This window comes from Xenopus laevis, chromosome 1L (genome assembly GCF_017654675.1).
Source record: "Xenopus laevis strain J_2021 chromosome 1L, Xenopus_laevis_v10.1, whole genome shotgun sequence".
Taxonomy (NCBI): Eukaryota; Metazoa; Chordata; class Amphibia; order Anura; family Pipidae; genus Xenopus; species Xenopus laevis.
In genome coordinates this window covers 12,229,598-12,257,044 of record NC_054371.1, presented here as the reverse complement: position 1 = coordinate 12,257,044, position 27,447 = coordinate 12,229,598, and the positions used below count along the sequence as shown (strand labels likewise).

Here is a 27,447-nt window from a genome sequence, read left to right as displayed (position 1 = left end):
ATTTTTGCTCTATTAAACTGTGAATTTGTACCATGTGAATAATGTAGTATTGCTCTGAAGTATCAGCTGCTGTGAGTCTGACTAGTCACATGATAATAGTGAGTTGCACATAGTCCCTTCTTGTTTGGTTTTGTTCCTTCTCTACAGACTCTTGTGTGGTTGCCTAGTAACCCTGTTAGGGCCAGACGGCTCGCTCTGTAAACTCTTTGTCCCTCTGGTATTTTGTTCTCCTCACGGTTTTCCCTTCAGCTTTAGCAGAACGTTCCTGTCACAGCCAACGGGTCTCTTTTAACCCCTGACTGGAGAGAGTCGCCCCTGCTGCCGCTGCCCATCACTCATTCTCTGAGGTAAACTTGTGGCACAAGCCGCTGGCTATTAGCTGAGTGCCACGTATGTAGGACACATGCCTGTACAGGCTGCAGATCTAATCTCATATATTCCTGGCCTGATGTCTCTGTGACTCTCAGTGTTGGACTGGGACACCAGGGGCCACTCTCAGTACTATTTCTTCCTCTTCTCACTCAACCTCTATTCTCCTAATCTCTTCTCTTTACCTACTATGATCTATTATTCCACCTATTTAGCCTCTATGTTCTCATAGAAATATGGAAAGGCCATGAAATAGGCCAAACGTTTAGCAGCCTGAGGGGCCACTGACACCTGGGCCCACCGGGACTTTTCCTGGTCTCCTATTGGGCCAGTCCAACACGTGACTCTGTATTATACACAGTGGGTGATGTTTCCCTGAGATATCTTCTTATAATACACAAAAGCCATGAATATCTTGTAAATGATATCCTTATAAACGGTGAGTTCTGATGTCATCAGTTATAAACGGGGAGTTCTGTTGTCATTTCTGTCACATGACTCACTGAAACTTGTGTATTATAATAAATAAAGTACCCCCAGTTGTGAAATATGAGGATATTAGAAGTCACCTCGGAGTTCCATGACCTGTATAAAAACACTCGGCCTTCTGCTTCGTGTTTTTATAAGGTCATGAAACTCCTCTGTGACTTATAATATCCTTATATTTTACAAGAGGGGCTACTTTATTCACTATATATCCTTATCAAACTGTTATTGGGTACAAACAACTGCACTTGCACCTTGTCTGTTACCACCCTCATATGGGCCGTCTGACAGAAATAGGAAGCCCTTGTTTGGTGCTCATACTCAATACTGGTGTTCAGTTCAGGCAATGATAGAGAAGAGGAAACAGGGCAGAGGGGCAGAGCTGGGACCCCATGGTTACTGGTACAGATCCCACTGAAGTCACTTATGAGAGGTTGTGGTGAAGGTTTTGTTTTATTTGCTGTAGTTTGTATATCGCATGGTGTTTTATCAGTGTCGGACTGGACTGGCGGGACTCTGGGAAAAAACCCGGTGGGCCCCGGCCCTCATGGGCCCCTGCCGGCCCAGACCTGCTCAGACCTGCTCCTCCCGGTTGTCCCATAAATAAATAAACCTGTGGTTAGTGTTTGTGCATGAGCTCACATCACGCCGTAACCGAGCGCCAGTGAATCGGAGGTCCCTCTTCGGAGACTGTGAGGAGGGCCCTTCATTTGCAGCCCCGGTGGACCCTCAAGGCTCCAGTTTGACCCTGAATCCTTGTGCCTGGCTGAACTGAATCTGAATCCTAATTTGCATATGTAAATTAGGGGCGGTAGGGAAATAACGTGACTTTTCGTCACAAAATTGTTTTCAACTTTTTCCTTTCCTACCCCTAATTTGCATATGCAAATTCGGATTCGGTATTCGGCCGAATCATTCACCAAGGATTCGGGGATTCGGCCGATTCCCAAAAAGTAGATTTAGTGCATTCCTATTATTTATGGCTCTTTATGTTATGTGATAAACAGGCCATTCGGACTTCAGAATATTCTGATTAGAAAATTGTACAGGTATGGGACCTATTATCCAGAATACTCATGGGGGTTTTCCGGATAACGGATCTTTCTGTAATTTGGATCTTCATACCTTTAAAAAGCACTTAAACATTAATTAAACACAATATGTTGGTTCTGCTTCCAGTAAGGATTAATTATTTCCTAGTTGGGATCAAGTACAAGCTACTGTTTTTGTATTACAGAGAAAAATTAAATCATTTTTAAAATTTTGGATTATTTAGATAAAATGGAGTCTATGGGAGATGGCCATTGCATAATTCGGAGCTTTGTGTATAACGAGTTTCTGGATAACAGATCCGATACCTGTACTGTAGATTATATGAAGGATAGTATGTCACCAAGTTAAGACTTTAAATATTGAGATTCAAGGGGTAATATCACACCTTTGAGATTATAGTTCAGAGTAACTGCTATAGGTGGTCCAGGGGGAAAAAAATGGCGGCCATCTTTAAAGCAGAACTAAAGCGTAACTCAGGCCCGGATTTGTGGAGAGGCCACCAAGGCCCGGGCCTAGGGCGGTATAATTTTAGGGGGCGGCATGCTGCCCAACCGCACCCACATTGGTTCAAAAACACTGGGGATGCGCAGGAGATACAACAGTTTTTTTAATTTCCCTTGCGCCAAACCCCATTGCTCCCAATAATGAAAATTTGAGTAAAAGGGAGGGATGGAGGGCGATGAAAGACAGCGGGCCTAGGGTCGCCAGCAGTGGCGTAACTACAGAGGAATCAGACCCTGCAGCTTCAGGGGGGCCCAGGAGCAATAGAGTGATCCATGAGGCCATAATTAATGAGAAATATCAACATATATTGGTAAAACAGGACAACCTCTGGATATGTTGGGGGCCCTAAAATTAATTTGCTGTGGGGCGCCAGCTATGTAAATCCGGCCCTGGCCTAACTAAAGAAGTAGCTAGAAATGTTGTGCTTCTGTACCAGCCCAAGGCAACCACAGCCCTTTAGCAGTAAAGATCTGTGTCTCCAAAGATGCCCCAGTAGCTCCCCATCTTCTTTTCTGCTGGATAATTAGTGACGAGCCCTAAGCTTAGCTTCTCAACAGCCAATCAGAGCCCACTGAGCATGTGAGTGTCACAGACACTTTCCAAGATGGTGACCCCCTGTGACAAGTTTGAAGTCCTGGATCATTGCTGCTATTGACAAGCTCAAACTTTAGCCTCGTGCAATAAGTTCACTATATAAAATATGTCATTTTTAGCCATATTCATTTTTAGGGTTTAGTTCTCCTTTAAGCATGGTCCACAGAACTTCCAGCTAAACTGCTAAGTCTTCCCTCTAGGCCCTCTCTTCCTAGCTGTTTCCACTCAATGCCAGTTTCTCTCTACTATTGTATATTGTTTGAGGTCCACACAGGTTTTCCTATATTCTTTCTGCAGGATTGGCCCAGCATTGCTGTGGGCACTGACAGCAGCAACTTTAATAATATATAGTTATAAGTATATATAGTTATAAAGGGATTTATTTTTTCTAGTCCTATAAACATCATGACATGTCCTACTCAAGTTTTCCCATAGGTTGATTATGATTGATTCTGAGTGCCATATACCATGTGTACCTTACCGTCATTAATTTCATACGCTGAGCGAGGAAATAAAGGTACAAGCAAAACCTTGGCTTATTTGCCCTTTAAAAATATGATCTTTAAAATGTAAATGACTAGAATATGCAAAATATATTTTCAGTAAATGTTTTCAGCTGTTGAACATAGGTGTATATTCCCAATTTAAAAAAGATTTAAATATGATCCCCACTAGGATGTCTGCTTCAAACGATGGGATTCTAACGAGAGACCAGCTATCGGCTGCTGCCCTTGGGAATGACGACTGGCTGGACGTCAGCTTAAAAGCCGCAAATTCAGCAGTGATAGCCGATCGACATGTAAGTGCCATTAGCACAAAGGGGATTTGATAAAGTCATTTATAGTCCATTATGAGAACATTTTAAAACAAAGGGTCTGTTCTGTCCTCACCACAAAATAATGGAACTCTAACAGTTCTAATTCATTTACCCTTTACAGCCTGTTGCTTTGGAGAGACAGCCATATTGTTAGTTGCTGCAATGCCCTTTTCCATTGGCTGTGCTGACTTGTGGCTGTAACCAATAAAATGATGTTTGATAGTCCCAGCCAGGGCAGCCATCAGGGGGGGACAGGGGGGAGAGTTGTAGGGGGCCCGGCCATGCCACACTTAAGGTGGCCATACACGGGCCGATAAAAGCTGCCGACAGACCGCGTCGGCAGCTTATTGGCCCGTGTATGGGGCCCCCCGACGGGCTTCACCGATCGAGATCTCGATCGGATGGGACAAAAAATCCCGTCGGATCGCGGCCGCATCTATTCGTTGATGCGGTCCCGCGATCCGACTGCCCGTTTAGGCATCGTTAGGATCGTTGGGCCCACGATCGGATCAGCCCGATATTGCCCACCTCAAGGTGGGCATATCCGAGGGAGATCCGCTCGTTTGGCGACATTGCCAAACGAGCGGATCTCTCAGTGTATGGCCACCTTTACTTGATTAGCGTGGGCCCCACATCTTTGTGAGAGCTGCTGACTTCGGGAAGGCATGGATGTTTAAGGGGCCCAATTTTCTTATAATGTGTGTGGGGGGGGCTGGACACCAATTTTTTTTCTCATGTGGGGTCCTAGCCACCAATATTTTTTAATGGGGGGCCCTGGCCACAAATGTTTTTTTATGGGGGCCCTGACCACCAATATCTTTTTATTCACATGTGGGAACCCTAGCCACCAATATTTGTTTTGTTTTTTTACTGTGTGGTGGGGGCGGACCTGTGGGTTGGGGAGGGCAGACGGGGTTGGGGAGGTCTTGCGGTGGGCACAGTCCAGGGGGCCCAGGAAATTTTGTCGTATGGGGCCCTGCGATTTCTGATGGTGGTCCTGGCCCCAGCTACCTGGTTGATGACCATCATGATGGGTCATGATGAAGATAAACCTTGTTATAAATGTGATACATTACCAGTCTGTGTGTCGTTACAGGGGTTTACAGCTCTGCATTTGGCAGCTCTTCATGGTAGGCTACCTTGTATAAAACTATTAATTGAAAGATACAAGCTGAGCCTTGACTTAGCCAGTCATTATGGGTGGACGCCTTTGCATTTGGCCTTGGATTCGAAGACTGGACCTCGGGCACCGGAGTGTGTGCGGTATTTATTGGAGCGTGGAGCCAAGGTCAATGTGTGAGTGCTGCTCTTCTGAAAAAGTATTATTATTAGGATCAGCTAGAGATGGGGATTATGGTGCCCCCAAGGAAAAATAGGCCTATTCATTTACTTATTCCAGTGAAACCAGGTGTAAGTTATTTTTTTCTAGGCAAAGCAAAAGTGGGGTGACGCCATTACACCAAGCAGCCAAGGAAGGACGGCAGGATTGTATCACATTACTGCTAGAAGCTGGAGCAGATGTTCACGCTAAGGATGCTCAAGACCAAACACCTTTTGACTTGTGCAAAATCTGGTCCCATAAGGCTTGTGCTAGGTGAGTAGACTATATGCTGTGGCCCCAGTCATCAGTCACCCCATATAAAGATCATTCTACTGCAGTCGGATACGAGCAAATACATAGAACCAACAGTCAGCGTGGTACAAAGAGTTGAAACAAGATGAAGTTGCTTTAAAGCTTGGGAACAATCACATATATATTGATATGTCATAACATACTGACATCCAATCAGAGCATGAAAACTTTTACAAATGATATGAGTACTAATGCAAGATGGCGCTCTATCTAGTGATGTGTGCGTTGTCCAAAAATATATTTCTACCTATACCTAGGTTCCTCCGTTACAAAATGTGGGAGAAAGACAAGGATGACCTTTCTCAAGAGATGAAGAAAATGGAAAAACTCAAGAAAGATATTATTGCCTCTGAGAAAGAAACCCTCTCCAGAATAAAGGTGACACTTTTTTGTAGGCTCTGTATTAGACAGAAAGGGGGGGTTATGCAATAAAAGACACTAAGTTTGCCCAGGAGCAGTAACCCATAGCAACCAATCAGCAGGTAGAATTTACCTGTTTAAAAGCAAGCATCTTATTGGTTGCTATGGGTTACTGCTCCTGGGCAAACTTAATGCCATTTATTACATATGGGGGAAAAGCTTTTAACCCACACAGTTGGCTCTTTCCTACTCCCACCAGTCACTGGCCTGGATCTTCATCTAATAGGCCACGATTGTTATATGTTTCTTGTAAGAGGACCGGAACACTAAAGGACAACTTTACTGTCACTATTTCAAAAATATTAATCTACATTAAAAGTTACCTATAGGTCACGTTGATCATTTTTTGCTGATAGTTCTACCTTTGTAAGTAATTGTTACTTGAATTCCTGACTGTTTTGCCAACCTGACTGTCCCTTCTCAGCCTGTCAGTTTCTAATGTTAACCGACTACTGCTGCACAAATATGGCAGCCCCCTCATAATGCAACATGGGGGTAAGAAAGGTAATATAAAAGCATCAGGCAAATAGTTTAAATTATAAATAGTATTCAATGATAATGTTATGATGGATATAAAAAAAGATTATTTTCTGGTGTCAGTATCTCTTTAAGGGAGTCCGTCAACAATGGCGTGTTTTTAAAAAAAGTTTTTGTTTTTCCATATTGCAGGAAGACCAGGAAATAATTCAGCATCTGCATTTTTGTGAATGGCTTGATAAGAAGGGCTTGCCAGAGAGGTTAAAAGAATCAGCTCGTAGTCAGACTGAAATCTCCTCAAAACAGAGCCAATGTAGGAAGGGCACCACTAAACAGTCTAAAAAACCACTGTCTTTGAAAACTCCAAAAATACAGTCCAAAAGAGGTGACCTGCCCCTGACATGTCCCCATAAAGGGAAAGCTCAGTCCTGTACATGCCACTCATGTACAGAAGAAAACCATTCTCATGGGAAGATGGGATTGAGAAGATGGAATCCAAGTGTCAACCCTTCTAGGCCACCAGTGGCAGAGATCTCAAGGGATATCCAAGATGTGCCAAGCATCCATCCTGGAATGAATGAAGATTTAGGGTCCTATGTGCTGCTTAGTAAAAATGAACATGGACGTCCAAGGATTAATACAATCAGTGGGAAGGCAGTTTCTCCTGTCCCTAATTTGCCATATGAGATTATAGAAAAAAGCTTCTTCCCTGATTCTGTTCCACACAAGAGGCTTCTCTCCCCAAAGGACTTCATCTCTAACCATATTTTAGATGTTCCCAGGAAGCAGCCGCCTTCCAAAGCTCAGCGTCCAGTATCAGAAATGTCTTACCATTTGCAACAAAGGGTTGATACAAATTACTTAAAGATAACCAACAATTTCCTGCCTTTTCAGCAAGGTCCTTAACTTTACACCATGCCTTATAAAACCTCCCATGGGCCTAATTATTTAATGCTGGTCTGTGCTGGTTTACTGTAGTGCCGCTGGCATTTGCCATAATGTTTCTGTATATGGTGTCTGTAGATGAATGTCAAAGACATGCTGAGATGATGATGATGACGATCATCTTATAGGTATCAAACTTTGTGCTGTAACATTTTTATATTTGTTATACAGTAAGGTCCATAAATCTTTGGACAGAGACAACTTTTTTCTAATTTTTGTTCTGTACACTACCACAATGAATTTTAAATGAAACAACTTTCAGTTTTAATTCAGTGGGTTGAACAAAAAGATTGCCTAAAAATGTGAGAAACTAAAGCATTTTTTAAACACAATCACTTCATTTCAGGGGCTCAAAAGTCATTGAACAAATTAAAAAACTGAAAGTAAAATATTAATTTCTAATACTTGGTTGAAAAGCCTTTGCTGGCAATGACAGCCTGAAGTCTTGAACTCATGGACATCACCAGATTCTGGGTTTTCTCCTTATTAATGCTCTGCCAGGTCTTTACTGCAGTGGATTTCACTTGCTGTTTGTTTGTGGCCTTTCTGTCCCAAGTTTAGTCTTCAACAAGTGAAATGCAGCTCAATTGGGTTCAGATCAGGTGACTGACTTGGCTATTCAACAATATTCCACTTCTTTGTATTAATAAACTCCTGGGTTGCTTTGGCTCTATGTTTTGGGTCATTATGAAACACCTCCCAATCAATGTGAGTGCATTTAGCTGGATTTGAGCAGACAGTGTCTCTGAACAGCTCAGAATTCTTTCTTGTGCTTCTGTCCTGTGTCACATGATGGATAAACACTAGTGTCCCAGTGCCACTGGCAGCCATGCACCCCAAGCCATCACACTGCCTCCCAATGTTTTATACATCATGTGCTATGCTTTGGATCATGAGCTGTTCCACGCCTTCTCCATACATTTTTCTTGCCATCATTCTGGTAGAGGTTGATCTTGGTTTCATCTGTCCAAATAATGTTTTTTCAGAACTGTGCGGCTTTTTTAGATGGTTTTTTTTTTTTAAAAAAGTCCAATGTAGCCTTTCTATTCTTGAATGCTTATGAGTGGCTTGTACCTTGCAGTGCACCCTCTGTATTTACTTCCATGCAGTCTTCTCTTTATGGCAGACTTGGATATGGAGACTCTACCTCCTGGAAAGTGTTGTTCACTTGTTTGGCTGCTGAGAAGGGGTTTCTCTTCAACATGGAAATGATTCTGAGATCACCCACCACTGTTGTCTTCCGTGGACGTCCAGGTCTTTTTGAGTTGCTGAGTTCACCAGTGATTTATTTCTTTCTCAGGATGTACCAAACTGTAGATTGTGCCACTCCTAATATTGTAGAAGTTTCTCGGATGGGTTTCTTCTGTTTTTGCAGCTTAAGGATGACTTGTTTTACCTGCATGGAGAGCTCCTTTGACATGTTGTCTGTTCCACATACACCCCCCCCCCCAAATCAACTCCAGAGCTTTTATCTGCTTCATTGATAATGACATAACAAAGGAATTGCCCCCACCTGACCATGAAATAGCCTTTGAGTCAATTGTCCAATTACTTTTGAGCCCCTGAAATGAAGTTTGTGTTAAAAAAAGGCTTTAGTTCCTCACACGTTTCTGCAATCTTTTTGTTCAACCCACTGAAATAAAGCTGAAAGTCTGCAGTTCAACTGAGTCTGAGTTGTTTTATTTATTCATTGTGGTCATGTACAGAACCAAAATTAGAAAAACGTTGTCTCTATCCAAAGATTTATTGACCTAACTGTATAAGTGCTGGAAACCCCTCACAACCTAGCAGTTGAGTAGACTCACTTTCTATCACTCTGTTGCAGGGCCGGAACTAGGGGTAGGCTGAGTAGGCATGTGCCTAGTGCGCAAAGCTGGGGGGGGCACCAGGCACGTACCTCCTCTGTCGCCTACCCCCAGGCCTGACTCTTTGTGTTTTTTCCATCTTCTTGCACTCCCGCGCATGCGAGCGAATGCATGCTCGCACCAATTCACGCATGCGCACGTTCACGCATGCGCAGGATCGCAAGAAGACGATAAACCACATCTTTCTTTCACACAAGCGCAGCCTTGCGCATGCGCACTCGGGCTACGCCAGCGAAGCGTACGCCTGCTTACCTTGGGCGCCTGAGCGGCACGGCCTGGCCCTGCTCTGTTGCAAAGAAACAAGGAATTCCCACCAGCTTTGCAGCCCTAAATCTCCAGCCATTTAGAAACCACAGGGAAGGGGCAACAATGAATGCAGCCTGGAGCCTGCAGTGACATTACAAGACTACTTAAGTTATTTATATAGGCAATGCAGTGCCATAAATAAGACTCCCTCAAGCCCTGCACTATGAGGGGCCTGGATCTTGATGAGGGCCCTCAACTGGTCTGGTTGAGGAATTGGCCTGCAGACTGGAGCCATGCTAGGCCTCAGAGACAGTTGTCTTTAAGCTAATATAAGTGGGTTCCCAAAGTTCCTGCAAGGGGACCCTAAAAACTCTCTGAGGTGGTGTGAAAAATGGCACAGAATAAAAATTTCCACTGGTGCTTTTAACACTGTAGTTGCATATATAATACACAAGCTTTAAATAAGCATAATGTGATGTAGGGGTGTTGCAAAAAAGATGGATGCTTGTTAATAAACTTTGCCAAGTAAAGGGTGGTGTTAAATCATCTTTAAATCCTGTAAATATGGAGTTTATATGCAAGGGAAAACTATATATATATATTTTGCCGTACCATTACATTTGCATGCTTATAAATATGGCAATTATGTCTAAATGCAGCATCTTCAAATCTACATCATTGGGTTGGTTGTAGATGACCTTGTGAAGTTCTAGAGTTGTACCCAGTTATATGTTTCCACAAACTGAATACTAGTGTGTAGGCACATAATTGAACATGTTCATAAGGTGATGAATATCCCATATTCTATGCAGAGAAAGGATTGCATGTCTTAGGTCTATTGATGGTCTTTAAGTGATTAACCCAAAGGTAAAATGAAAATTCAGATTACATATACTGTACATAAGATGATACATCTCTTTGATCATTGCTCAGTGTTGCTAGTATGATCCATAATATTGACACTGCATTCATAGAACGTTTGTTTATTCCATAAAACAATGGCAATCTCAAAAAACCTTTCTTCTACTCCGCTGGAGCTCAAAGGTCCTCTGTCTAAGCTTGACCAGCACTGGACTGTTCTCATTTACCCATGGAGCAATAGGTGGTTTTGACTCATCTGCAAACAAGGACAAAAGTAAAACTGGTTACATTGAAAGGGTAATTGTAAGCCTATATTTTTTACCAAGAGGTCTGACTAGTTGCTGATTATTAATTCATGCCAAGGTGTTGCAAATTGCTAGTCTACTAAGGTCACTAACGATAATAGTGAGGAATCTTGCTGAGGTGCATTGGAAACAGACTGGTACATTCCCTTTATCAGAGCTTTGTACTTGATCAATAAACTCCCCCCCCCCCGTCACTGGCCTTATAATGATCTAACAACAGTTTGTAACATGAAGGGGAGCTGGCAGCTTGTTGGCAGATACAGTAAGTATGGAAAACATATCTGAACATTGTTCACCAACCCCTTGGATGTTGCCCCCAGTGGCCTCAGAGCAGGTGCTTATTTTTGAATTCCTGTTTTGAAGGCAAGTTTTGGTTGTATAAAAAAACAAGTGTACTGCCAGAGAGAGCCTCCTGTAGGCTGCCAGTCCACATTGGGGGCTACCTAATGGTCAATCACAGCACTTATTTTGCACTAACCAGGAACATTTTCCTTTCTCCTCAACTCTTTACATCTGAATGTGGCTCATGGCTAAAAAAAGTTTGGGGATCCTGGCTTTAAAACCATAACCATTTGCTCTGATCAATTTGCACCTTTTCCTGGAGGATCACCGAGACTCTCTATGCCCCTGCCTGTTTGTAGGGGAATATCCACTATTCTACGCCTCCTCATGAGCACAGACTCCAGTTCGTTCTCATTCACTTTTCGACTTCTCCGAAAACTTGTTTTCCGAATGGGCTTCTTCATGGTATCCTGCAAGAAAAGGGAGTCATTGGGGGCTGCATGTCATGCCTGTATTTGTAACTTAGGACTACAGACCCTTGCACCCTACATTGTATTGTATGCATGGGATGGTCATGTCTACTATAGTAATGGTTTTGATGGTCCTCTGCCATTGTAAATTGCTGGGAATTAATGCAAAGCCAAGCATTTCTTGGCCTGAAAATGAAAGTGACTTAAATGCTTCATGGTTACACCAAGCTAGCACATACAATGAACTCCATGTATGACCACATTACTTGAACGTTGGCTGTAGTCTTGTAGATGATGTGACTGGAAATAAAAGGGTTTATATAGTTACAGAGCTGTCTTAAAGTGGACCTGTCACCCAGACACAAAAATCTGTATAATAAAAGTCCTTTTCAAATTAAACATGAAATCCAATTTCTATTTTTTATTAAAGCATTCATAGCTGTTGTAAGCTCATTTAAAAATCTCAGCTGTCAATCAAATATTGTCTGCCCCTCCTCTATGCCTTAGGCAGATAATTACTTTCACTTTCCATTCAGCACTTCCTACATGTCACTGCTCTCCCCACATTCCCCCAGTTCTCTTTACCATTTAATTGTGTAACCAGGACATGGGGATGGACATCAGGTCCCCCATTCTTGTGCACAAACAAGATTCTGAGATGATACAAGACTTGTCTTAATAACAGTGCACACAAAATGGCAGCTGTCTGCTTGCTATAATTTTGAAATCCCAGACTGAAGGAAACAAGATTCAAATAATTTATATAGTGTAATTAAAGTTCATTTTGCTTGACTAATGTGATAAAATAGGATTTTGAATAATTTTTTTGGGTGACGGGTCCCCTTTAAGATGGGGTACAACAAGAACTAATGACCCCCAAAAGTTACCTGCAAAGGAATCCAATTTTGCACAAAAGATTTATCCAAGGCTTGTTTAGCGTCACAAACTTTTTGACCTTGGGTCCCACCACCACTTGGTATCGTAATATGAGACACCACCCAAAGCTTAAGGAAAGGCATCGGTAACTCAACAATATGCTGATGTTGTGCATTGATTATGATCCACAGGCCCCTGTATTTACAACCCCGGACTCAACCATAATAACGAGACATCGCTGATGAGAGGCAAGTGATCTACTGCACTGAATGAGAAAATTAACAAAAATGGATATTGATAGATCTGAAGCTGACTTGTTATTAATGTGGGGGCTGCACAGTGTGATGATTGTTCCTCCCTCCAGCCTACCTTGTGGGCCAGGAGATATGGTTACAGCAGTAGGGTGTGGGTCTTGAAAGTGATTCACTTACCTCCAGGATAACATGAAGCTCATTGATGACACTTTTACGTTTGATGGTGGCAGCAGACTGACCCTGAGAAGAATTTATGAGAATTACGGATTTATGGATTTCTATTCAACATATCGATATACGCTGCTTTAGTTCACACTACAATTTATTATGAGCAGTAGTAATTCAACACTAGGTACAAAGTTAATTCCAGTTCTAGTAACCCATAGCATCCAGTGGTTACCATGGGTTACTAGAACTGGAGCACCATTTGCACCTGTTAGAGGTATTATCATTTATTCTGCCATGAACTATGAATAAGAATATAATTCTAAAGAAAAAGCAAAGAATGTGGTACAGCCAAACCTGTTTGTCTCTCGTGGTCGACCTGAGAATCACGCCATTCTTAATTCTTTCCATCATCTCCATCACAGCGTCTGCTTTAATATCATCACAGCCTAGAAAGAAAGATGGGGGCCTTTCATTCAAACGGCTGTTAAATACCGCTGAAGTCACAGGTGTGTATTTTAACCATTGCATAAATTCAAAAAGTTGTATTACCATTATGTAGTGAATGAATACAAACCAGTAATTGAAAATGATTGAATCGGTGGAAGGAAAGCGCAGCTAGAGATGAGGAACCCCTACTTTAAACTACTTGTTACAAGCCCCTCCCACTTATCCATCATTCTATTTGTACAGTGTCAACTGTGGGGCCTGGGGCACACCGGAGCTGCCTCCTTATAGGCCTGCACACCATCCACGGGCCCCCCAACCCCAGCTGCAGACCACCTCTGCCTCTGGGACCCCTGCCCTAGCTGCAACCCCCCGTGATTTCTGATTGTCGCCCTGGGTGGATGTAGGAGGAATTGCCCAGGGCAGGGAGCAAGTCTGGGTCGGCTGTGCCAACCGGGTTTTTTCCCAGTTTCTAACTGGTCCAGTCTGACCCTGTATTTGTACGTTCTAAAAAAGTTATTTGCAATACTCTTACTTTTACTTGGGTTCTCTCCTGCTACCTTTGATCCTCTTCTTTGTTTGATGAAGTCTAAAGGGCTAAAACATAATGGAAGATTTGGTTATTATCCATATTATTCAAGTAAAAGCAGACACTGACCTGTATAGGAGCGTATCAGTGCATTGAAGTTGTTTGTTTGGTTCTATGCCCAAGTCTAGTAAGTCATAGCAACGAATCAGTGGGTATCATTAAATGGTCAGCGGGTTGAAACATAAATCTGAGTGGTTGCCATGGGTTCCTAGACCTTACAGCAGTGATCCCCAACCAGTAGCTCGTGAGTAACATGTTGCTCTCCAACCCCTTGGATGTTGCTCCGAGTTGCCTCAAAGCAGGAGCTTATGTTTGAATTCCAGGCTTGGAGGCAAGATTTGGTTGTATAAAAACCAGATGTACTGCCAAACAGAGTCTCCTGTAGGTTGCCAGTCCACATAGGGGCTACCAATAGCCAATCACAGTCCTTATTTGGCACTACCCAGGAATATTTTAATGGTTGTGTTGCTCCCCAACTCTTTTTACATCTGAATGTTGCTCACGGGTGAAAAAGGTTGGGGACCCCTGCCTTACAGTATTGAAAAACCTGCTGAATCAGTTCACTCGTTTCTGAGTCTAATCCAGTATTTGGCTCTACTGGTATGTAAGGTTTCAAAGGCTTTTGGCTGTCAGATCTGTAGCACGTTCATCGAATCATCAGTTGGAATATCTCATACATGAACCTATTTGATGAGACACGCAGAGCTGATGCCCTGGTACATCTGAATTACCAGCTGCTGAGCATTATCCACTTATAAGAATTAGCATTCATTAGACTTGGATTTAAATAGCCAGAGCCTCACACAGTGAACTTTATTGTGCTTGATCTTGAGTTGCTTGAAATAGATTTACCCATTACTCTAATCTTACTTTTCTGGGGCCTTGCCAGACATGCAATGGGGCAGCGGAGGTGGTGGAGGTGGTGGCACAGGCACTGGGACAAGCTTTTGTTCTTCTTCTTTCAACCAAAGAGATTCCGCCTCTCTAAGTTTTTCCTCCAGGGAACTGACTGCGGGTGAGAATTATACATTAGAGCATGGAGAGGATGGAATATAACGGCAGCAATCAGCACTTCTGTTGGTACAAGTGCTCTGTGAATAGTTATTCTGTCTGCCTATAAAGTGATCCAGAAAGCCAAACATTAGCACCAAAAAAGTTCCTGCCTTGACCTTGCTGACATGTGTGACTAAGGTCTATGTATACTTCCTCTGGTCCCTTCTTCCATGCATCTGTTCCCCACATTGCGCCCAATCAGAAAGTGGGTTGAGTCTTGTTACATCTGGGTGGATTGGAGGGTGGTCTTAATATGGATGTATCAAGGATATGGGCACAAATATCCAGAATTTATATTTGAGTGCTGATTGTTATGAATACAGAACCTTCCTTTTAAACCGAAATAAATCTGCTCTTTCTAGAAACCTTCTAGAAACTCATGCCCCACTTTTCTGCAATTGCTTGAAAGGTTTGAGAAGGTATACCTCACCTTTCTGTTGCAACATTCTTTGTTTCTCTTCAGATTCTTCCAGATTCTTTTCCAGTAAACTTTTCTCCTCCTTTGTTACTTTAAGTTCTTCTTGAACTAGCTCAAAATCTGATTGTAAAGGCCTCTCTTCTAGCTGAGATTCTAAATTGTGTATCTTGGAAGAACAATGGAACACATAGTTAAGTGCTCAGCACTGTGAAGACACTGCATACTCACTCACTCACTCACTCACTCAAGGTTGATGTGGCCAATCAGTCTACAAGGCATGTTTTACTTGGTCCTCTATATGTCTCAAGTCTTTCACCTGCTTTATATATGTGTCATTCTATTTTTAATAGGGTCATTGATCCAAGGTGGCCTTTATACTCTATATCCTACTCAATTAGCAGATATTCAAGATGAGGCTATGACAGATTATGGAAGGTAGACGATCAATATGCAGAAGAAGGAGAAAAAGTTGACTTTGGGAGTAACAGAGAAGGTTGAGGTTGAGAGAGAAAGGGAGAGAGAGAGAGAGAGAGAGAGAGAGAGAGAGAGAGAGAGAGAGAGAGAGAGAGAGAGAGAGAGAGAGAGCAATTCATAAGAAACTGGAATTGGGTAATTTGATAGTGTGGGTTTGTGGTGTGTTTTGGGGGGATTTGTAGGTACTGCGATCTCTGTTGGGATACGTGTGGGTACCGTGATGAATTCTGGAGGCTAATTGAGTAAGAAGTACTTGGAGCTCAGTATGATAAATCTATTTTGTTTCAGGAGCACTGTAGTTACTGTGATGTCTTTTTTGCGATGCCTTCTGTTGTCCCCAATTTATACTCAAATGAGGTCACTGTTCAGGTTAATTTTTATTCCATAATCCACACCAGACTAGAACATTACCTTTGCCTGTAGATCATGTTTAGTTTCTTCCAGAGCTGCGGTCAGGCTGCCGACTTCATCCAGAGCTTTCAGTAACATCATACTGGGTTCAACACTCTGCATCAGGATCATACTCTGCCTGCTAGCTGCCTGCTGGTCCCTCAGCATCTGATATATATGAGGAAGAAATCTATTTGTTCTGTGATTCTGGACCTGGGACAGACTTATCTGCTCACTGCAGTTGTGCTTGTACTGCTCTATTTATTTCTTAACACAGTGATTGGGGTGGGCTTGGTCCCTTTAATTTCCAGCTTGGTCCAACATTTGATTGGCCCCTAACCCTCCAAAGTCATATCAAGGTTAAATATACCAAAATACACCACAAATAATCACTCCCCCTAACTGACCTTCAGACTGGGTCCCTTAGCTCATAACAAGGTTACAGATATATAGAAACATTGGGGTGTCACCCTGCTATAGTTCCAGGGGAACCCAGGGTACAAATAAACACTCACCCCAAATCTCCCCCTAACTGACCTTCAGACTGGGCCCCCTTAGCTCATAACAATGTTACAGATATATAGAAACATTGGGGTAACAGTCACCCTGCTATAGTTCCAGGGGTACCCAGGGTACAAATAATCACTCACCCCAAATCTCCCCCTAACTGACCTTCAGACTGGGCCCCCTTAGCTCATAACAAGGTTACAGATATATAGAAACATTGGGGTAACAGTCACCCTGCTATAGTTCCAGGGGTACCCAGGGTACAAATAAACACTCACCCCAAATCTCCTCCTAACTGGCCTTCAGACTGGGCCCCCTTAGCTCATAACAATGTTACAGATATATAGAAACATTGGGGTGTTACCCTGCTATAGTTCCAGGGGAACCCAGGGTACAAATAATAAACACTCACCCCAAATCTCCCCCTAAATGGTCTTCAGGCTGGGCCCCCTTAGGTCATAACAAGGATATAGTGAATAAAGTACCCCCTCTTGTAAAATATAGGGATATTATAAGTTACCGAGGAGTTTCATGACCATATAAAAGTACGACGTCGAAGGCCGAGTGTTTTTATACAGGTCATGGAACTCTGAGGTAACTTCTAATATCCTCATATTTTGCAACTGGGGGTACTTTATTTATTATAATACACAAGTTTCAGTAAGTCATGTGACAGAAATGACATCAGAACTCACCGTTTATAACTGATGACATCAGAACTCACCGTTTATAAGGATAAAATTTACAGGATATTTATGGCTTTTGTGTATTATATACATTTATACACATAGAAATATTGCGGTGCACTCAAGTTTAGATCAGTATATAGGTAGGAGCTGCTATACCACTTGAATCAAAACAGCAGCCAGGCCATTTTGTTTCCCAAAAGAAAAAGAGCAATATAACAAGTCATATTTCATATTGACAACCTTGTGAGCAAACATTTCTGCTTTATCCCGTAGGTCCTGCTCCACCTCCAGGTGCTGCATCATCTCTTTGTATTCCTGGGAGACCTTCAGTGAAGCTGCTCCAGGGAGAAGGAAAGTTTCTCAGTTCAAATTAATTATTACAAGTTACTGTATTATCATTGGATATGACCTAAAATAACCTTACTATCCTTTTCTGTATAGTTGTATTTTATACAGCTGTCATATTATTTTCCCTACATGGGCTGAGGGTATAGCTGCCTGCATAAAATAAATGATTTATTGAGCAGACACATCAAGGGCCTATAGACATTAGCACACAGTGCCTGAGCCAGATTTGTGGAAGCCATTACTTATCCCCAGTATATGGAGCGCCCGTTTTGGATGATGCAGGCTGAACATGTTGTTCCTGTACTACATACTTTAGCTGGACCCACCAGGGAATAACAATGTTCTGCTTAAAAAGCCCCTATAATCCCTCTGCATTAGGGCAACCATTAGACAAATGGCAAGCGTGGCTATTATAGCTGTAGCTCAGTGGGCTCCTTTTGTCTAGGAGAAGGTTGCCATAGTAAAAGGAGGATTAAATAATATGTAGACTGGAAATGTAAAAGGTATATACATATCTATCCATTCATTCAAAGCTGCCGTAAACATGCAGCACTTTGCAGGGATTCTGGGCAGGGGATTATTGGCAAGGGATTCCAGGGACAGGGGATTCCGGGATGGCAGTTAGGAATACCAGTGGCATTAGAGACAATCCCTGTAGCTATAAATCTAGCAAATCTGCTCACCTTTGGTTAACTGCAGCAAAGTTCTTTGATTCTGCTCAAGCATGACTGCAAGGGAGTTTCTTTCCAACCTTTCCTCTTCAATCTGCATAAAGACACATTTTTATAGCACAGGGGCCCAATGATAGCCCATAATCCTACTGATAGCACAGGAGCCTAGTGATATCCCGTGATCTTAGTGATAGCCCAGGAATCTCATGATCTCATGATGACCCTGTTTCATTCCCTCGGATCACAATTCTGTACTGCACTACTGGTATTTTTGAACCTGGCCTGTAACCTCAACTACAAGTCTGCTTCCTATTTGGTACCGAATTGTCTGCTTGGTATTGACCTGGCCTGTCCCTTGACCAGGCTCCTTGTTCACCATCCTTCGTATAAACTTTACAGTTCCCTTGCCTGCCCCGAGCACTCCTACCTTGATCCTCTCATCTTAAGACCTGGTGGCATCCGAGTAGTGGAGGGCTCCACAAAGCAAAAGGTGGTTGTTAGAGGCAGAAGTGTGACCTGAGACTGGGACCTTGGGGTTTGTTCTGGGTTTTGAGACAGTTCTAGACTGAGAATTAAAATAGGCCCTGGCATTTCAGGTACACAGAGGCCCAAACAGCCCCCACCAGCCCACTAAATACTGACTTTCTATGGCACCTTATAGAAGCCCCTCTGGCATTTGCCAGAACCCACAGATTGCCAGTCTGGGTCTGTTTTGAGATACCATACGTTACAGGAGCATAGTGATAGCATGGGAACCTGGTGATAGCATGGAAACCTAGTGACAACCTAGGTATCTAGTGATAGCCCATGATTCTAATGATAGCACAGGTGCTTAGTGATAGTCCAGAATCCTACTGATAACCTATGATGCTAGTGAAAGCTCAGAATCCTAGTGATTGCACAGGAGTCTAGTGATAGCTCAGGGTCCTAGTGATATCCTGTGATAATAGATATGGCACAGGAGCCTAGTGATATCCTGTGATCCTAATGATAGCTCATGATCCTAGTGATAGCATGGGAACCTAGTGATAGAATGAGAACATAGTGACAACCTAGGTATCTAGTGATAGCACAGGAGCCTAGTGATAGTCTAGATAGCTCAAGATCCTAGTGATACCCTGAGAATGATACTAGAGATAGCACAGGAGCTTAGTGATAGTCCAGAATCCTAGTGATAACCTATGATGCTAGGGAAACTCAGAATCCTAGTGATTGCACAGGAGTCTAGTGAAAGCACAGGAACCTAAGCACATAGTCAAAAGATGTATTTGTGCCCTATGGCCTGTTTTGGGCTCAAGCAAACATCCGTGGTTCATGATATGTATTGGGGAACCCTGTTTCTTCATAAGCAGGTTACAAAGAAATGAAATAACACTAGACTATCTAGGACATACAAACCATGTTATCCCCAAATCCCAACCTTACTGTGCTTCAAGCTGGCTTGTTAGTATCTTGGGAATAACCATTCACACCAAATTTCCATCTAATGGGTCTTTAGGCTACATTGCTTAGGGGCAGTCTCACAGTTTGGGGACCTCTGCCTTAAGTAATAAGATTTGATAATTTTCTAATGAAAGCTCTGCTTTGATTCTAGTCAGGCTTTTGAACAACCTCTAGAGTCCCTAGCATTTACTGCCCTCTACTTTGCCCTGCTGGCACTGCACCCCTCTATGGCTGCCCCCAGAGTTCGGGAACCACTTTCTTAAAGGTAAAAGTCATTATTTTAATGTAACACTAATCCCCATATATAATAAAAGGCACTAAGTTTTCCCAGGAGCAGTAACACATAGCAAAACATTAGAAGTTTGCTTTTAAACAGGTGTCCAGTAAATGCTACCTGCTGATTGGTTGCTATGGGTTGTGGCACCTGGGCAAACTTAGTGCCTTTTATTACATAACCCCATAAACTGAAAACACTGTTTTATATACTGTATCTCTTTGCAATTCTGTTTTTGTTATTATTTATTAATTTCAGTCATTTACATTTAATGATTTATTTGTGAGCTCCTCAACCTAACATTTTTCTACTGGCTGCAACCAACACACTCATGCTGTCAGTCACTGACATCTCCCCTGCTCTGACTGGCTGGTTCCAGCATTTGTCAGCACTTTGCACTACATGGTCAGCGCACAAGAATGTTGAGCTGGAAAATCATGTTAGGTTGAGAAATCACACTTAAACCATTTAAATCTCAAAAACTATAGTAAAACATTAAAAACCTTTTTTTGAAAAAGGAAAAGTGCTGCCCAAATAGAAATTCAGAACTGGGTGGAAAATTTCTGGGCCACCCTGGTTCTGATGCCTAATAAGAGAAGGGATATACATAAAAATATACATATTAGATAAGAATATGCACCAATAAAGAGGGTAGGTGTGATATTTTATGTTGTAAGATGCCCAGTGGTACAGAAACTTAACAGGTCAAAATAAAGTTTTACCTTTTCGTTTAGGTTTCTGATTTGGCATTTCTGTTCCTCTAGCTCAAATGCTGTTTCCTTCTTTTCCTCCAGTAATGTATTAATAGTTTCCTGTAAATCTAAAAACAAGAAATAATACACACAACACCGACACTCATATAATGAGCTCTAAAGAGATTTACAGTATATAGCAAAACAGTCTTTAGGGTGGATTTTGATTTCAGGGGGGGGGGATAGTGGACAACCCGATAAGGTGCTATAATAATATCGGAGTGATGCCCTCACTAGCTTATTAACACAAAAAATATATATTATTAGTCATTTATTTGTAGAAAATATATCTTAAAAATACTGATACCATTCTTAATGTCATACTATCACCCTGAAACTTACATTTGATTTGCTGCTGGTACTTGCATTCTATTTCAGAAGCCAAGTCATTGGCTGAAGGCTGTTCCTGACAGATTTGATTCTGTATCTCCTCAGGAAGGTCGTGTAATATGGGAATCACTTGCATGCTAATCCGCTTTAGTTTTCGGTTTTCTTTCTGGACCTGCAGAGAAGTTTTTGCATTTCAGCAGCAGGGGTCTACTTAGGCTTTACTCCAATGGGAAACCCCACTTGTCTTACAGACCTCTAATTGCACAGGAAAATACATTTTGATCATATATAAATCTGATCCATTTTGCTATTTAACCAGTGCACAATATGTGCAATAATAATCATTATCCTTTAAATATATAGTGCCAACATACTTTAAAGCAGCATGGCAACTCCTACTGGGAGCATATAACCAAGGTGTTTTACATTTATATGAAAACAAATTAAATGTAGAAGTGGAAATGGGAAATGCAGGGATATATTGGGATTTATTTCACAGGAGTACCTACCTGAGATGCATAGACTTCTGCCTGTGTCCGGCACGTTTTCTCTATTTCAAACTCGGTTTCGAGAATTGACAGCTCAGCGAGAAGCTGCTCAGATACTGCAAGGCAAGTCACATGCAGGCTGAATTCATAACAAACATGATCAAGTTGGTTATAACAGTGAAAAGAACCCAGGGGTTATAGTATCCACCTGTCACTACTGAGTGAGATAAGGAGAGGGCTTTCAAAACGCTATTCACAAAGGTACTTACATCAATACACTCTGCCCTATGCCAGACCTTGCATCAAATACCAGCTCCTTCACCTGTGCTGAATAGATGCAAACTGCTGGGTGCAAGGATGAGCATCTAAAACAGACATTATTTCTAGGGCTCCCAGGACTTCTTGCACTAAACTTGGGTGACGTTGTCTTCTAAAAGTGAAACCCTGATTATGCAAAATGTTCCCTAGATAGTTGCCTGTCCTCTATTATAAAGAGCGCAACAAGGGCTTGAAGACCCAATGACAGCAAGATAACAAGATGGCCATATTCAGGGTCGGACTGGGGGCCTTAGGGGCCAGAAGACCCCCAAGGCACCCACCCCAGTTGCAACCACCCTGCGACCCAGTTGCAACCTCTCATGCTTAACCTATTTTCTCTTCTTGTGGACACTATTGGGGCCATAGCCCTCCTCAGGCCGCTGCAGTGCTCAGGGTTGCAGGTGGGGACTGGGTCTGGGTCGGCAGGCCCACTGGAATTTTTCCCGGTGTCCTGTTCGCCCAGTCTGACCCTGGCCATATTTAACTGTGGTGGAACCTGGACTAAAAAGTTTCCAACCTCAGATACCTAAATTGTTGTTAGTGGTGTAGACCTGCAACTTTTCAGCTAGTAAGGATGCCCTGATATAATGAGTTACACTTGACCTTCCACTTTCATCTTGCTCTTTTGTCTCCATCTTGCCCTACTGTTCCATCTTGTCTTTAATTTGTCCTTATTATATTAAGCCGCCGCTTTCTCTTATTAATAACTGTTCTTTCTCATTCAGTTATCATGTCCATCAACTGCCAGAATAAGATCTACCCCAAAAATATGTCTAAAATGTATCAGTTTAAAAAATGAGGACTAAGAATAGCTGATCTTAAAAAATGGCAATGCTGTATACTGATTATAGGGGATACACAGAAGACTTGAGACTATATTGTTGGGGGAACCATTGAACAGAAATACAGATCCTGACCCCAGGCAGGGTAACAGCGAGGGATAAAAAAATTCTGATACTCACTGTCCTTAAATTCCTCCAACTGTTTCATAGCATCTTCCCTTTCTTTTTCAAGCTCCTCTTTCTGTTAAAAAATGGAGAGAATAAAGGAAAAGTGCAGTTTTTACAATATATTGGCATCATGGAATTATAACTTGGCTTCAGAATTTCAGTATATGAATTCATTCAACAGTCACAACTTTACCCAAAATCAGACAGAGTGTTTCTTGCTTCCTGGATCAAGGTGAGTTATTATTGCTCAAGGTGAAAGTACAAAGGGATTTGTTGTTACTCATAGAAATGAATAGAACTCCATATTTGCTATATAAAGCAGTGAGTATGATGATACTACTAGTAATATGTATGATGTATGTACTAGTGCCCCTTGCTGCTCATTATGAATACAGAGCTCCTGAGCACAAGCAGCACTGTATTCATGGGGGAGCACAGATCTCTGCGTTCCATTTTGAAATCACTCCAAGCATGAGGGGCAATTATATTACACTCATTTTATAAACTTATTGATATAATGTACCTACATTTTCTCCAACATTCACAACTACAATCATCCTCCCACTCCAACCAATATTCAGCATATTCTGCTCCCGTGTATAATAAGCAGCACCCATACTGTGACTATTACCTCTGCTTCACTGTCTGGCAATGAGTCGGTATCACTGAATTCTTGAATTGCTAATGAAGAAAGACAAACGTGGATTATAGCAGGAGGTCCTAGTTCTACATTTAGCATTTTACCAAAATCTCTGATCACTGAAGTGGAAAATGTCACCAAAATGCTTGTTCCATCACAAGCCGCACTGCAGCCAAACCTCCCCAATTTACTTCTGCAGGTGTCTGTGCTTGGAATGGGAATGGGGTGCTAACACAATATGGGCATGTGGTAGTTATCATTCAGCATAGATACATGTGAAATGGTGCCTCACCCTCTAGTAACAGTGGGACAATAGTCTCTGGGAAGGGAGTGTGACTGTGGGATAGCAGGTATAGTAGGGAGAGATGGTGTCTATAGTAACAGTGGATAATAGTCTCTGGGAAGGGAGTGTGACTGTGGGATAGCAGGTATAGTAGGGAGAGATGGTGCCTAAAGTAACAGTGGATAAGAGTCTCTGGGAAGGGAGTGTGACTGTGGGATAGCAGGTATAGTAGGGAGAGATGGTGCCTATAGTAACAGTGGATAATAGTCTCTGGGAAGGGAGTGTGACTGTGGGATAGCAGGTATAGTAGGGAGAGATGGTGCCTATAGTAACAGTGGATAATAGTCTCTGGAAAGGGAGTGTGACTGTGGGATAGCAGGTATAGTAGGGAGAGATGGTGCCTATAGTAACAGTGGATAATAGTCTCTGGGAAGGGAGTGTGACTGTGGGATAGCAGGTATAGTAGGGAGAGATGGTGCCTAAAGTAACAGTGGATAAGAGTCTCTGGGAAGGGAGTGTGACTGTGGGATAGCAGGTATAGTAGGGAGAGATTGTGCCTAAAGTAACAGTGGATAATAGTCTCTGGAAAGGGAGTGTGACTGTGGGATAGCAGGTATAGTAGGGAGAGATGGTGTCTATAGTAACAGTGGATAATAGTCTCTGGGAAGGGAGTGTGACTGTGGGATAGCAGGTATAGTAGGGAGAGATGGTGTCTATAGTAACAGTGGGATAATAGTCTCTGGGAAGGGAGTGTGACTGTGGGATAGCAGGTATAGTAGGGAGAGATGGTGTCTATAGTAACAGTGGATAATAGTCTCTGGGAAGGGAGTGTGACTGTGGGATAGCAGGTATAGTAGGGAGAGATGGTGTCTATAGTAACAGTGGATAATAGTCTCTGGGAAGGGAGTGTGACTGTGGGATAGCAGGTATAGTAGGGAGAGATGGTGTCTATAGTAACAGTGGATAATAGTCTCTGGGAAGGGAGTGTGACTGTGGGATAGCAGGTATAGTAGGGAGAGATGGTGCCTATAGTAACAGTGGATAATAGTCTCTGGGAAGGGAGTGTGACTGTGGGATAGCAGGTATAGTAGGGAGAGATGGTGCCTATAGTAACAGTGGATAATAGTCTCTGGGAAGGGAGTGTGACTGTGGGATAGCTGGTATAGTAGGGAGAGATGGTGCCTATAGTAACAGTGGATAATAGTCTCTGGGAAGGGAGTGTGACTGTGGGATAGCAGGTATAGTAGGGAGAGATGGTGCCTATAGTAACAGTGGATAATAGTCTCTGGGAAGGGAGTGTGACTGTGGGATAGTAGGTATAGTAGGGAGAGATGGTGCCTATAGTAACAGTGGATAATAGTCTCTGGGAAGGGAGTGTGACTGTGGGATAGCAGGTATAGTAGGGAGAGATGGTGCCTATAGTAACAGTGGATAATAGTCTCTGGGAAGGGAGTGTGACTGTGGGATAGCAGGTATAGTAGGGAGAGATGATGTCTATAGTAACAGTGGATAATAGTCTCTGGGAAGGGAGTATGGATGTGGGATAGCAGGTATAGTAGGGAGAGGTAAAGCCATTTTGAGTTTAGCTACAGTAGAACTGAAATGAAATGTGAAGTTAAAATGTTTCAATGGGGAAATGAATGTAATGTACATTGAGGGGCAGATTTAGAGTTCAGGAGCCTAAGCTCTAAAGAACTAGAACTAATAGAATCTGATCTTGTGAAGCTTTTGAACACAGATGGAACAATAATTTGCTGCCCAACCACAGTGAGATAAACAAATGTTAAGCTTTTTGCCCAATGACACAATTAATCTCAGGTAGAACAGGTGAAAAAACGTCTCTTGTTTTATCTACAGTCACTAACATGGGAATCGCCATTGAGGAAATTACAGAGGAGGCAAAATATCAATCAATAAAAGAGAAAAGAAAGGGGAGGAAAGTTAAAAAAGATTTGAATTCCATTACAAGCTCAAACCAACAACACCCGGGAGAAAGAAGGAGACCTAACCTGGGAGATGCTGGTGGGACTCATCGTTGGTGGAATTCATATTCTTCTCACAGTGATGTGACGGGTCCTGTAGAATCTGCACAAGTCACAGCCTCAATTTGTTTGTCATTTTCATTCTTAAAGCTTTGAGGAAATGAAACTTTTCCCTCTCGGCTGCATCGATGTAACTCATTGTTTGCTGGAAGAGACCAACTCCAAGGTGGAGCTTGCAATCATTCAGATGGAGCAGCCCGTGCTTACGTTGGCTGGACTACGTGTCAGTGAAAGGGGGGCAATCACCTGCTTATTGTGTGTGATACTGTTCTACTATTGATACAGTATATGAATATGAATGTATCTGTATTATTTTATGTCTGTTAGATAGGGGTGCTGGTATTAAATGTATGGGTAGGGAGTGTATAGAGGCAGCCTGTATAACTGATAGTAACCTGCCTTCAGCACAACAATGAACTTTACATTTGTAAGGGTCTGGCCACACAAGCAGATTCGGGGTGATTAGTGGCCCCAGTGACAAATCTCCTCTTCTTCGGGGCGGCAATCTCCCCAAACTGCCTTCTCCCTGCCCTCCGCCTGCTAAAATGAAAATCGCCTGCGGCAATGCACACGTGACGCTTCATTATCCGAAGTTGCCCCATGAGGAGCCCTAAGTGGGGGTCAGCCTGCAGGGGAGATAGAAAAAGAGGATTGCTGCTGCTCGTAGCAATAACAGGATTAGGTCAATGGTTCTGCTGCTTATCAGTGAGAAGCGACTCATGAAGCCTGTCTGGTGTAGAGCCTGGCTGAGAATTTATTATATAGTATCCATTAAGAAATGAATTAAGAAATCAGTTGATAAAGACCCTCTTTGAAATGCCCAAAGACTTCCAGAGCACTGGTATAATCAAATATTTGTCATATAAAATAAGTTTTTTTTTTGTTTTTCTTACATGGACTAAACTCTCACCAGCCGCTTGTGTCTGATCCTTAATGACAGTCAGTACAGAGACCTTGGCCCTTCCATAGGGAACTGAGAGTGATACAGCCGCAAGAAAACTCTCACTTCTCCAACTGCTTAGCAGAAATGGCCACCCACCCCATTATTTCACTTCTACAAAAAATTGTGCAGCAGTCACGCAGATAGTGCAAGGCTCCCTTTCACTGCAACTGACATACTATCTGATCCCCATTGTAAGCAGCAGTCCTGTCCTGCTTTATGGCAGCTGAGATTCTAGCTATCTGTATAACAGAGCATTCTGTCCCAGTGGCTGCACAGATCCTATCTGATCCCCATTGTAAGCAGCAGTCCTGTCCTGCTTTATGGCAGCTGAGATTCTAGCTATCTGTATAACAGAACATTCTGTCCCAGTGGCTGCACAGATCCTATCTGATCCCCATTGTAAGCAGCAGTCCTGTCCTGCTTTATGGCAGCTGAGATTCTAGCTATCTGTATAACAGAACATTCTGTCCCAGTGGCTGCACAGATACTATCTGTTCCCCATTGTAAGCAGCAGTCTTGTCCTGCTTTATGGCAGCTGAGATTCTAGCTATCTGTATAACAGAGAATTCTGTCCCAGTGGCTGCACAGATCCTATCTGATTGTAAGCAGCAGTCGTGTCCTGCTTTATGGCAGCTGAGATTCTAGCTATCTGTATAACAGAGAATTCTGTCCCAGTGGCTGCACAGATCTTATCTGATCCCCATTGTAAGCAGCAGTCCTGTCCTGCTTTATGGCAGCTGAGATTCTAGCTATCTGTATAACAGAACATTCTGTCC

General features: G+C 42.6%; 2 protein-coding genes across 2 annotated transcripts; one reads left to right on the top strand and one right to left on the bottom strand.

Annotated features, from left to right (window-relative positions):
* Positions 1 to 35: 35 nt before the first annotated feature.
* Positions 36 to 7,297, top strand: ankrd53.L (ankyrin repeat domain 53 L homeolog). Its single transcript, XM_018227152.2, has 6 exons — positions 36 to 347; positions 3,682 to 3,805; positions 4,920 to 5,119; positions 5,253 to 5,417; positions 5,714 to 5,834; positions 6,546 to 7,297. Exons 2-6 carry the CDS (start codon positions 3,683 to 3,685, stop codon positions 7,257 to 7,259), a joined length of 1,323 nt encoding a protein of 440 aa, XP_018082641.1. The 5' UTR covers positions 36 to 347; position 3,682; the 3' UTR covers positions 7,260 to 7,297.
* Positions 7,298 to 10,376: 3,079 nt separating this feature from the next.
* Positions 10,377 to 26,215, bottom strand: LOC108697247 (shootin-1). The gene is made up of 16 exons (XM_018227158.2): positions 25,696 to 26,215; positions 23,395 to 23,444; positions 22,776 to 22,836; positions 21,517 to 21,611; positions 21,020 to 21,179; positions 20,648 to 20,745; positions 18,221 to 18,302; positions 17,430 to 17,524; positions 16,015 to 16,161; positions 15,142 to 15,295; positions 14,529 to 14,667; positions 13,605 to 13,666; positions 12,980 to 13,071; positions 12,635 to 12,697; positions 11,168 to 11,327; positions 10,377 to 10,526 (listed from the first exon to the last, which is right to left on the bottom strand). The coding sequence occupies exons 1-16, from the start codon at positions 25,733 to 25,735 to the stop codon at positions 10,417 to 10,419; spliced, it is 1,608 nt and encodes a 535-aa protein (XP_018082647.1). The 5' UTR covers positions 25,736 to 26,215; the 3' UTR covers positions 10,377 to 10,416.
* Positions 26,216 to 27,447: the final 1,232 nt, after the last annotated feature.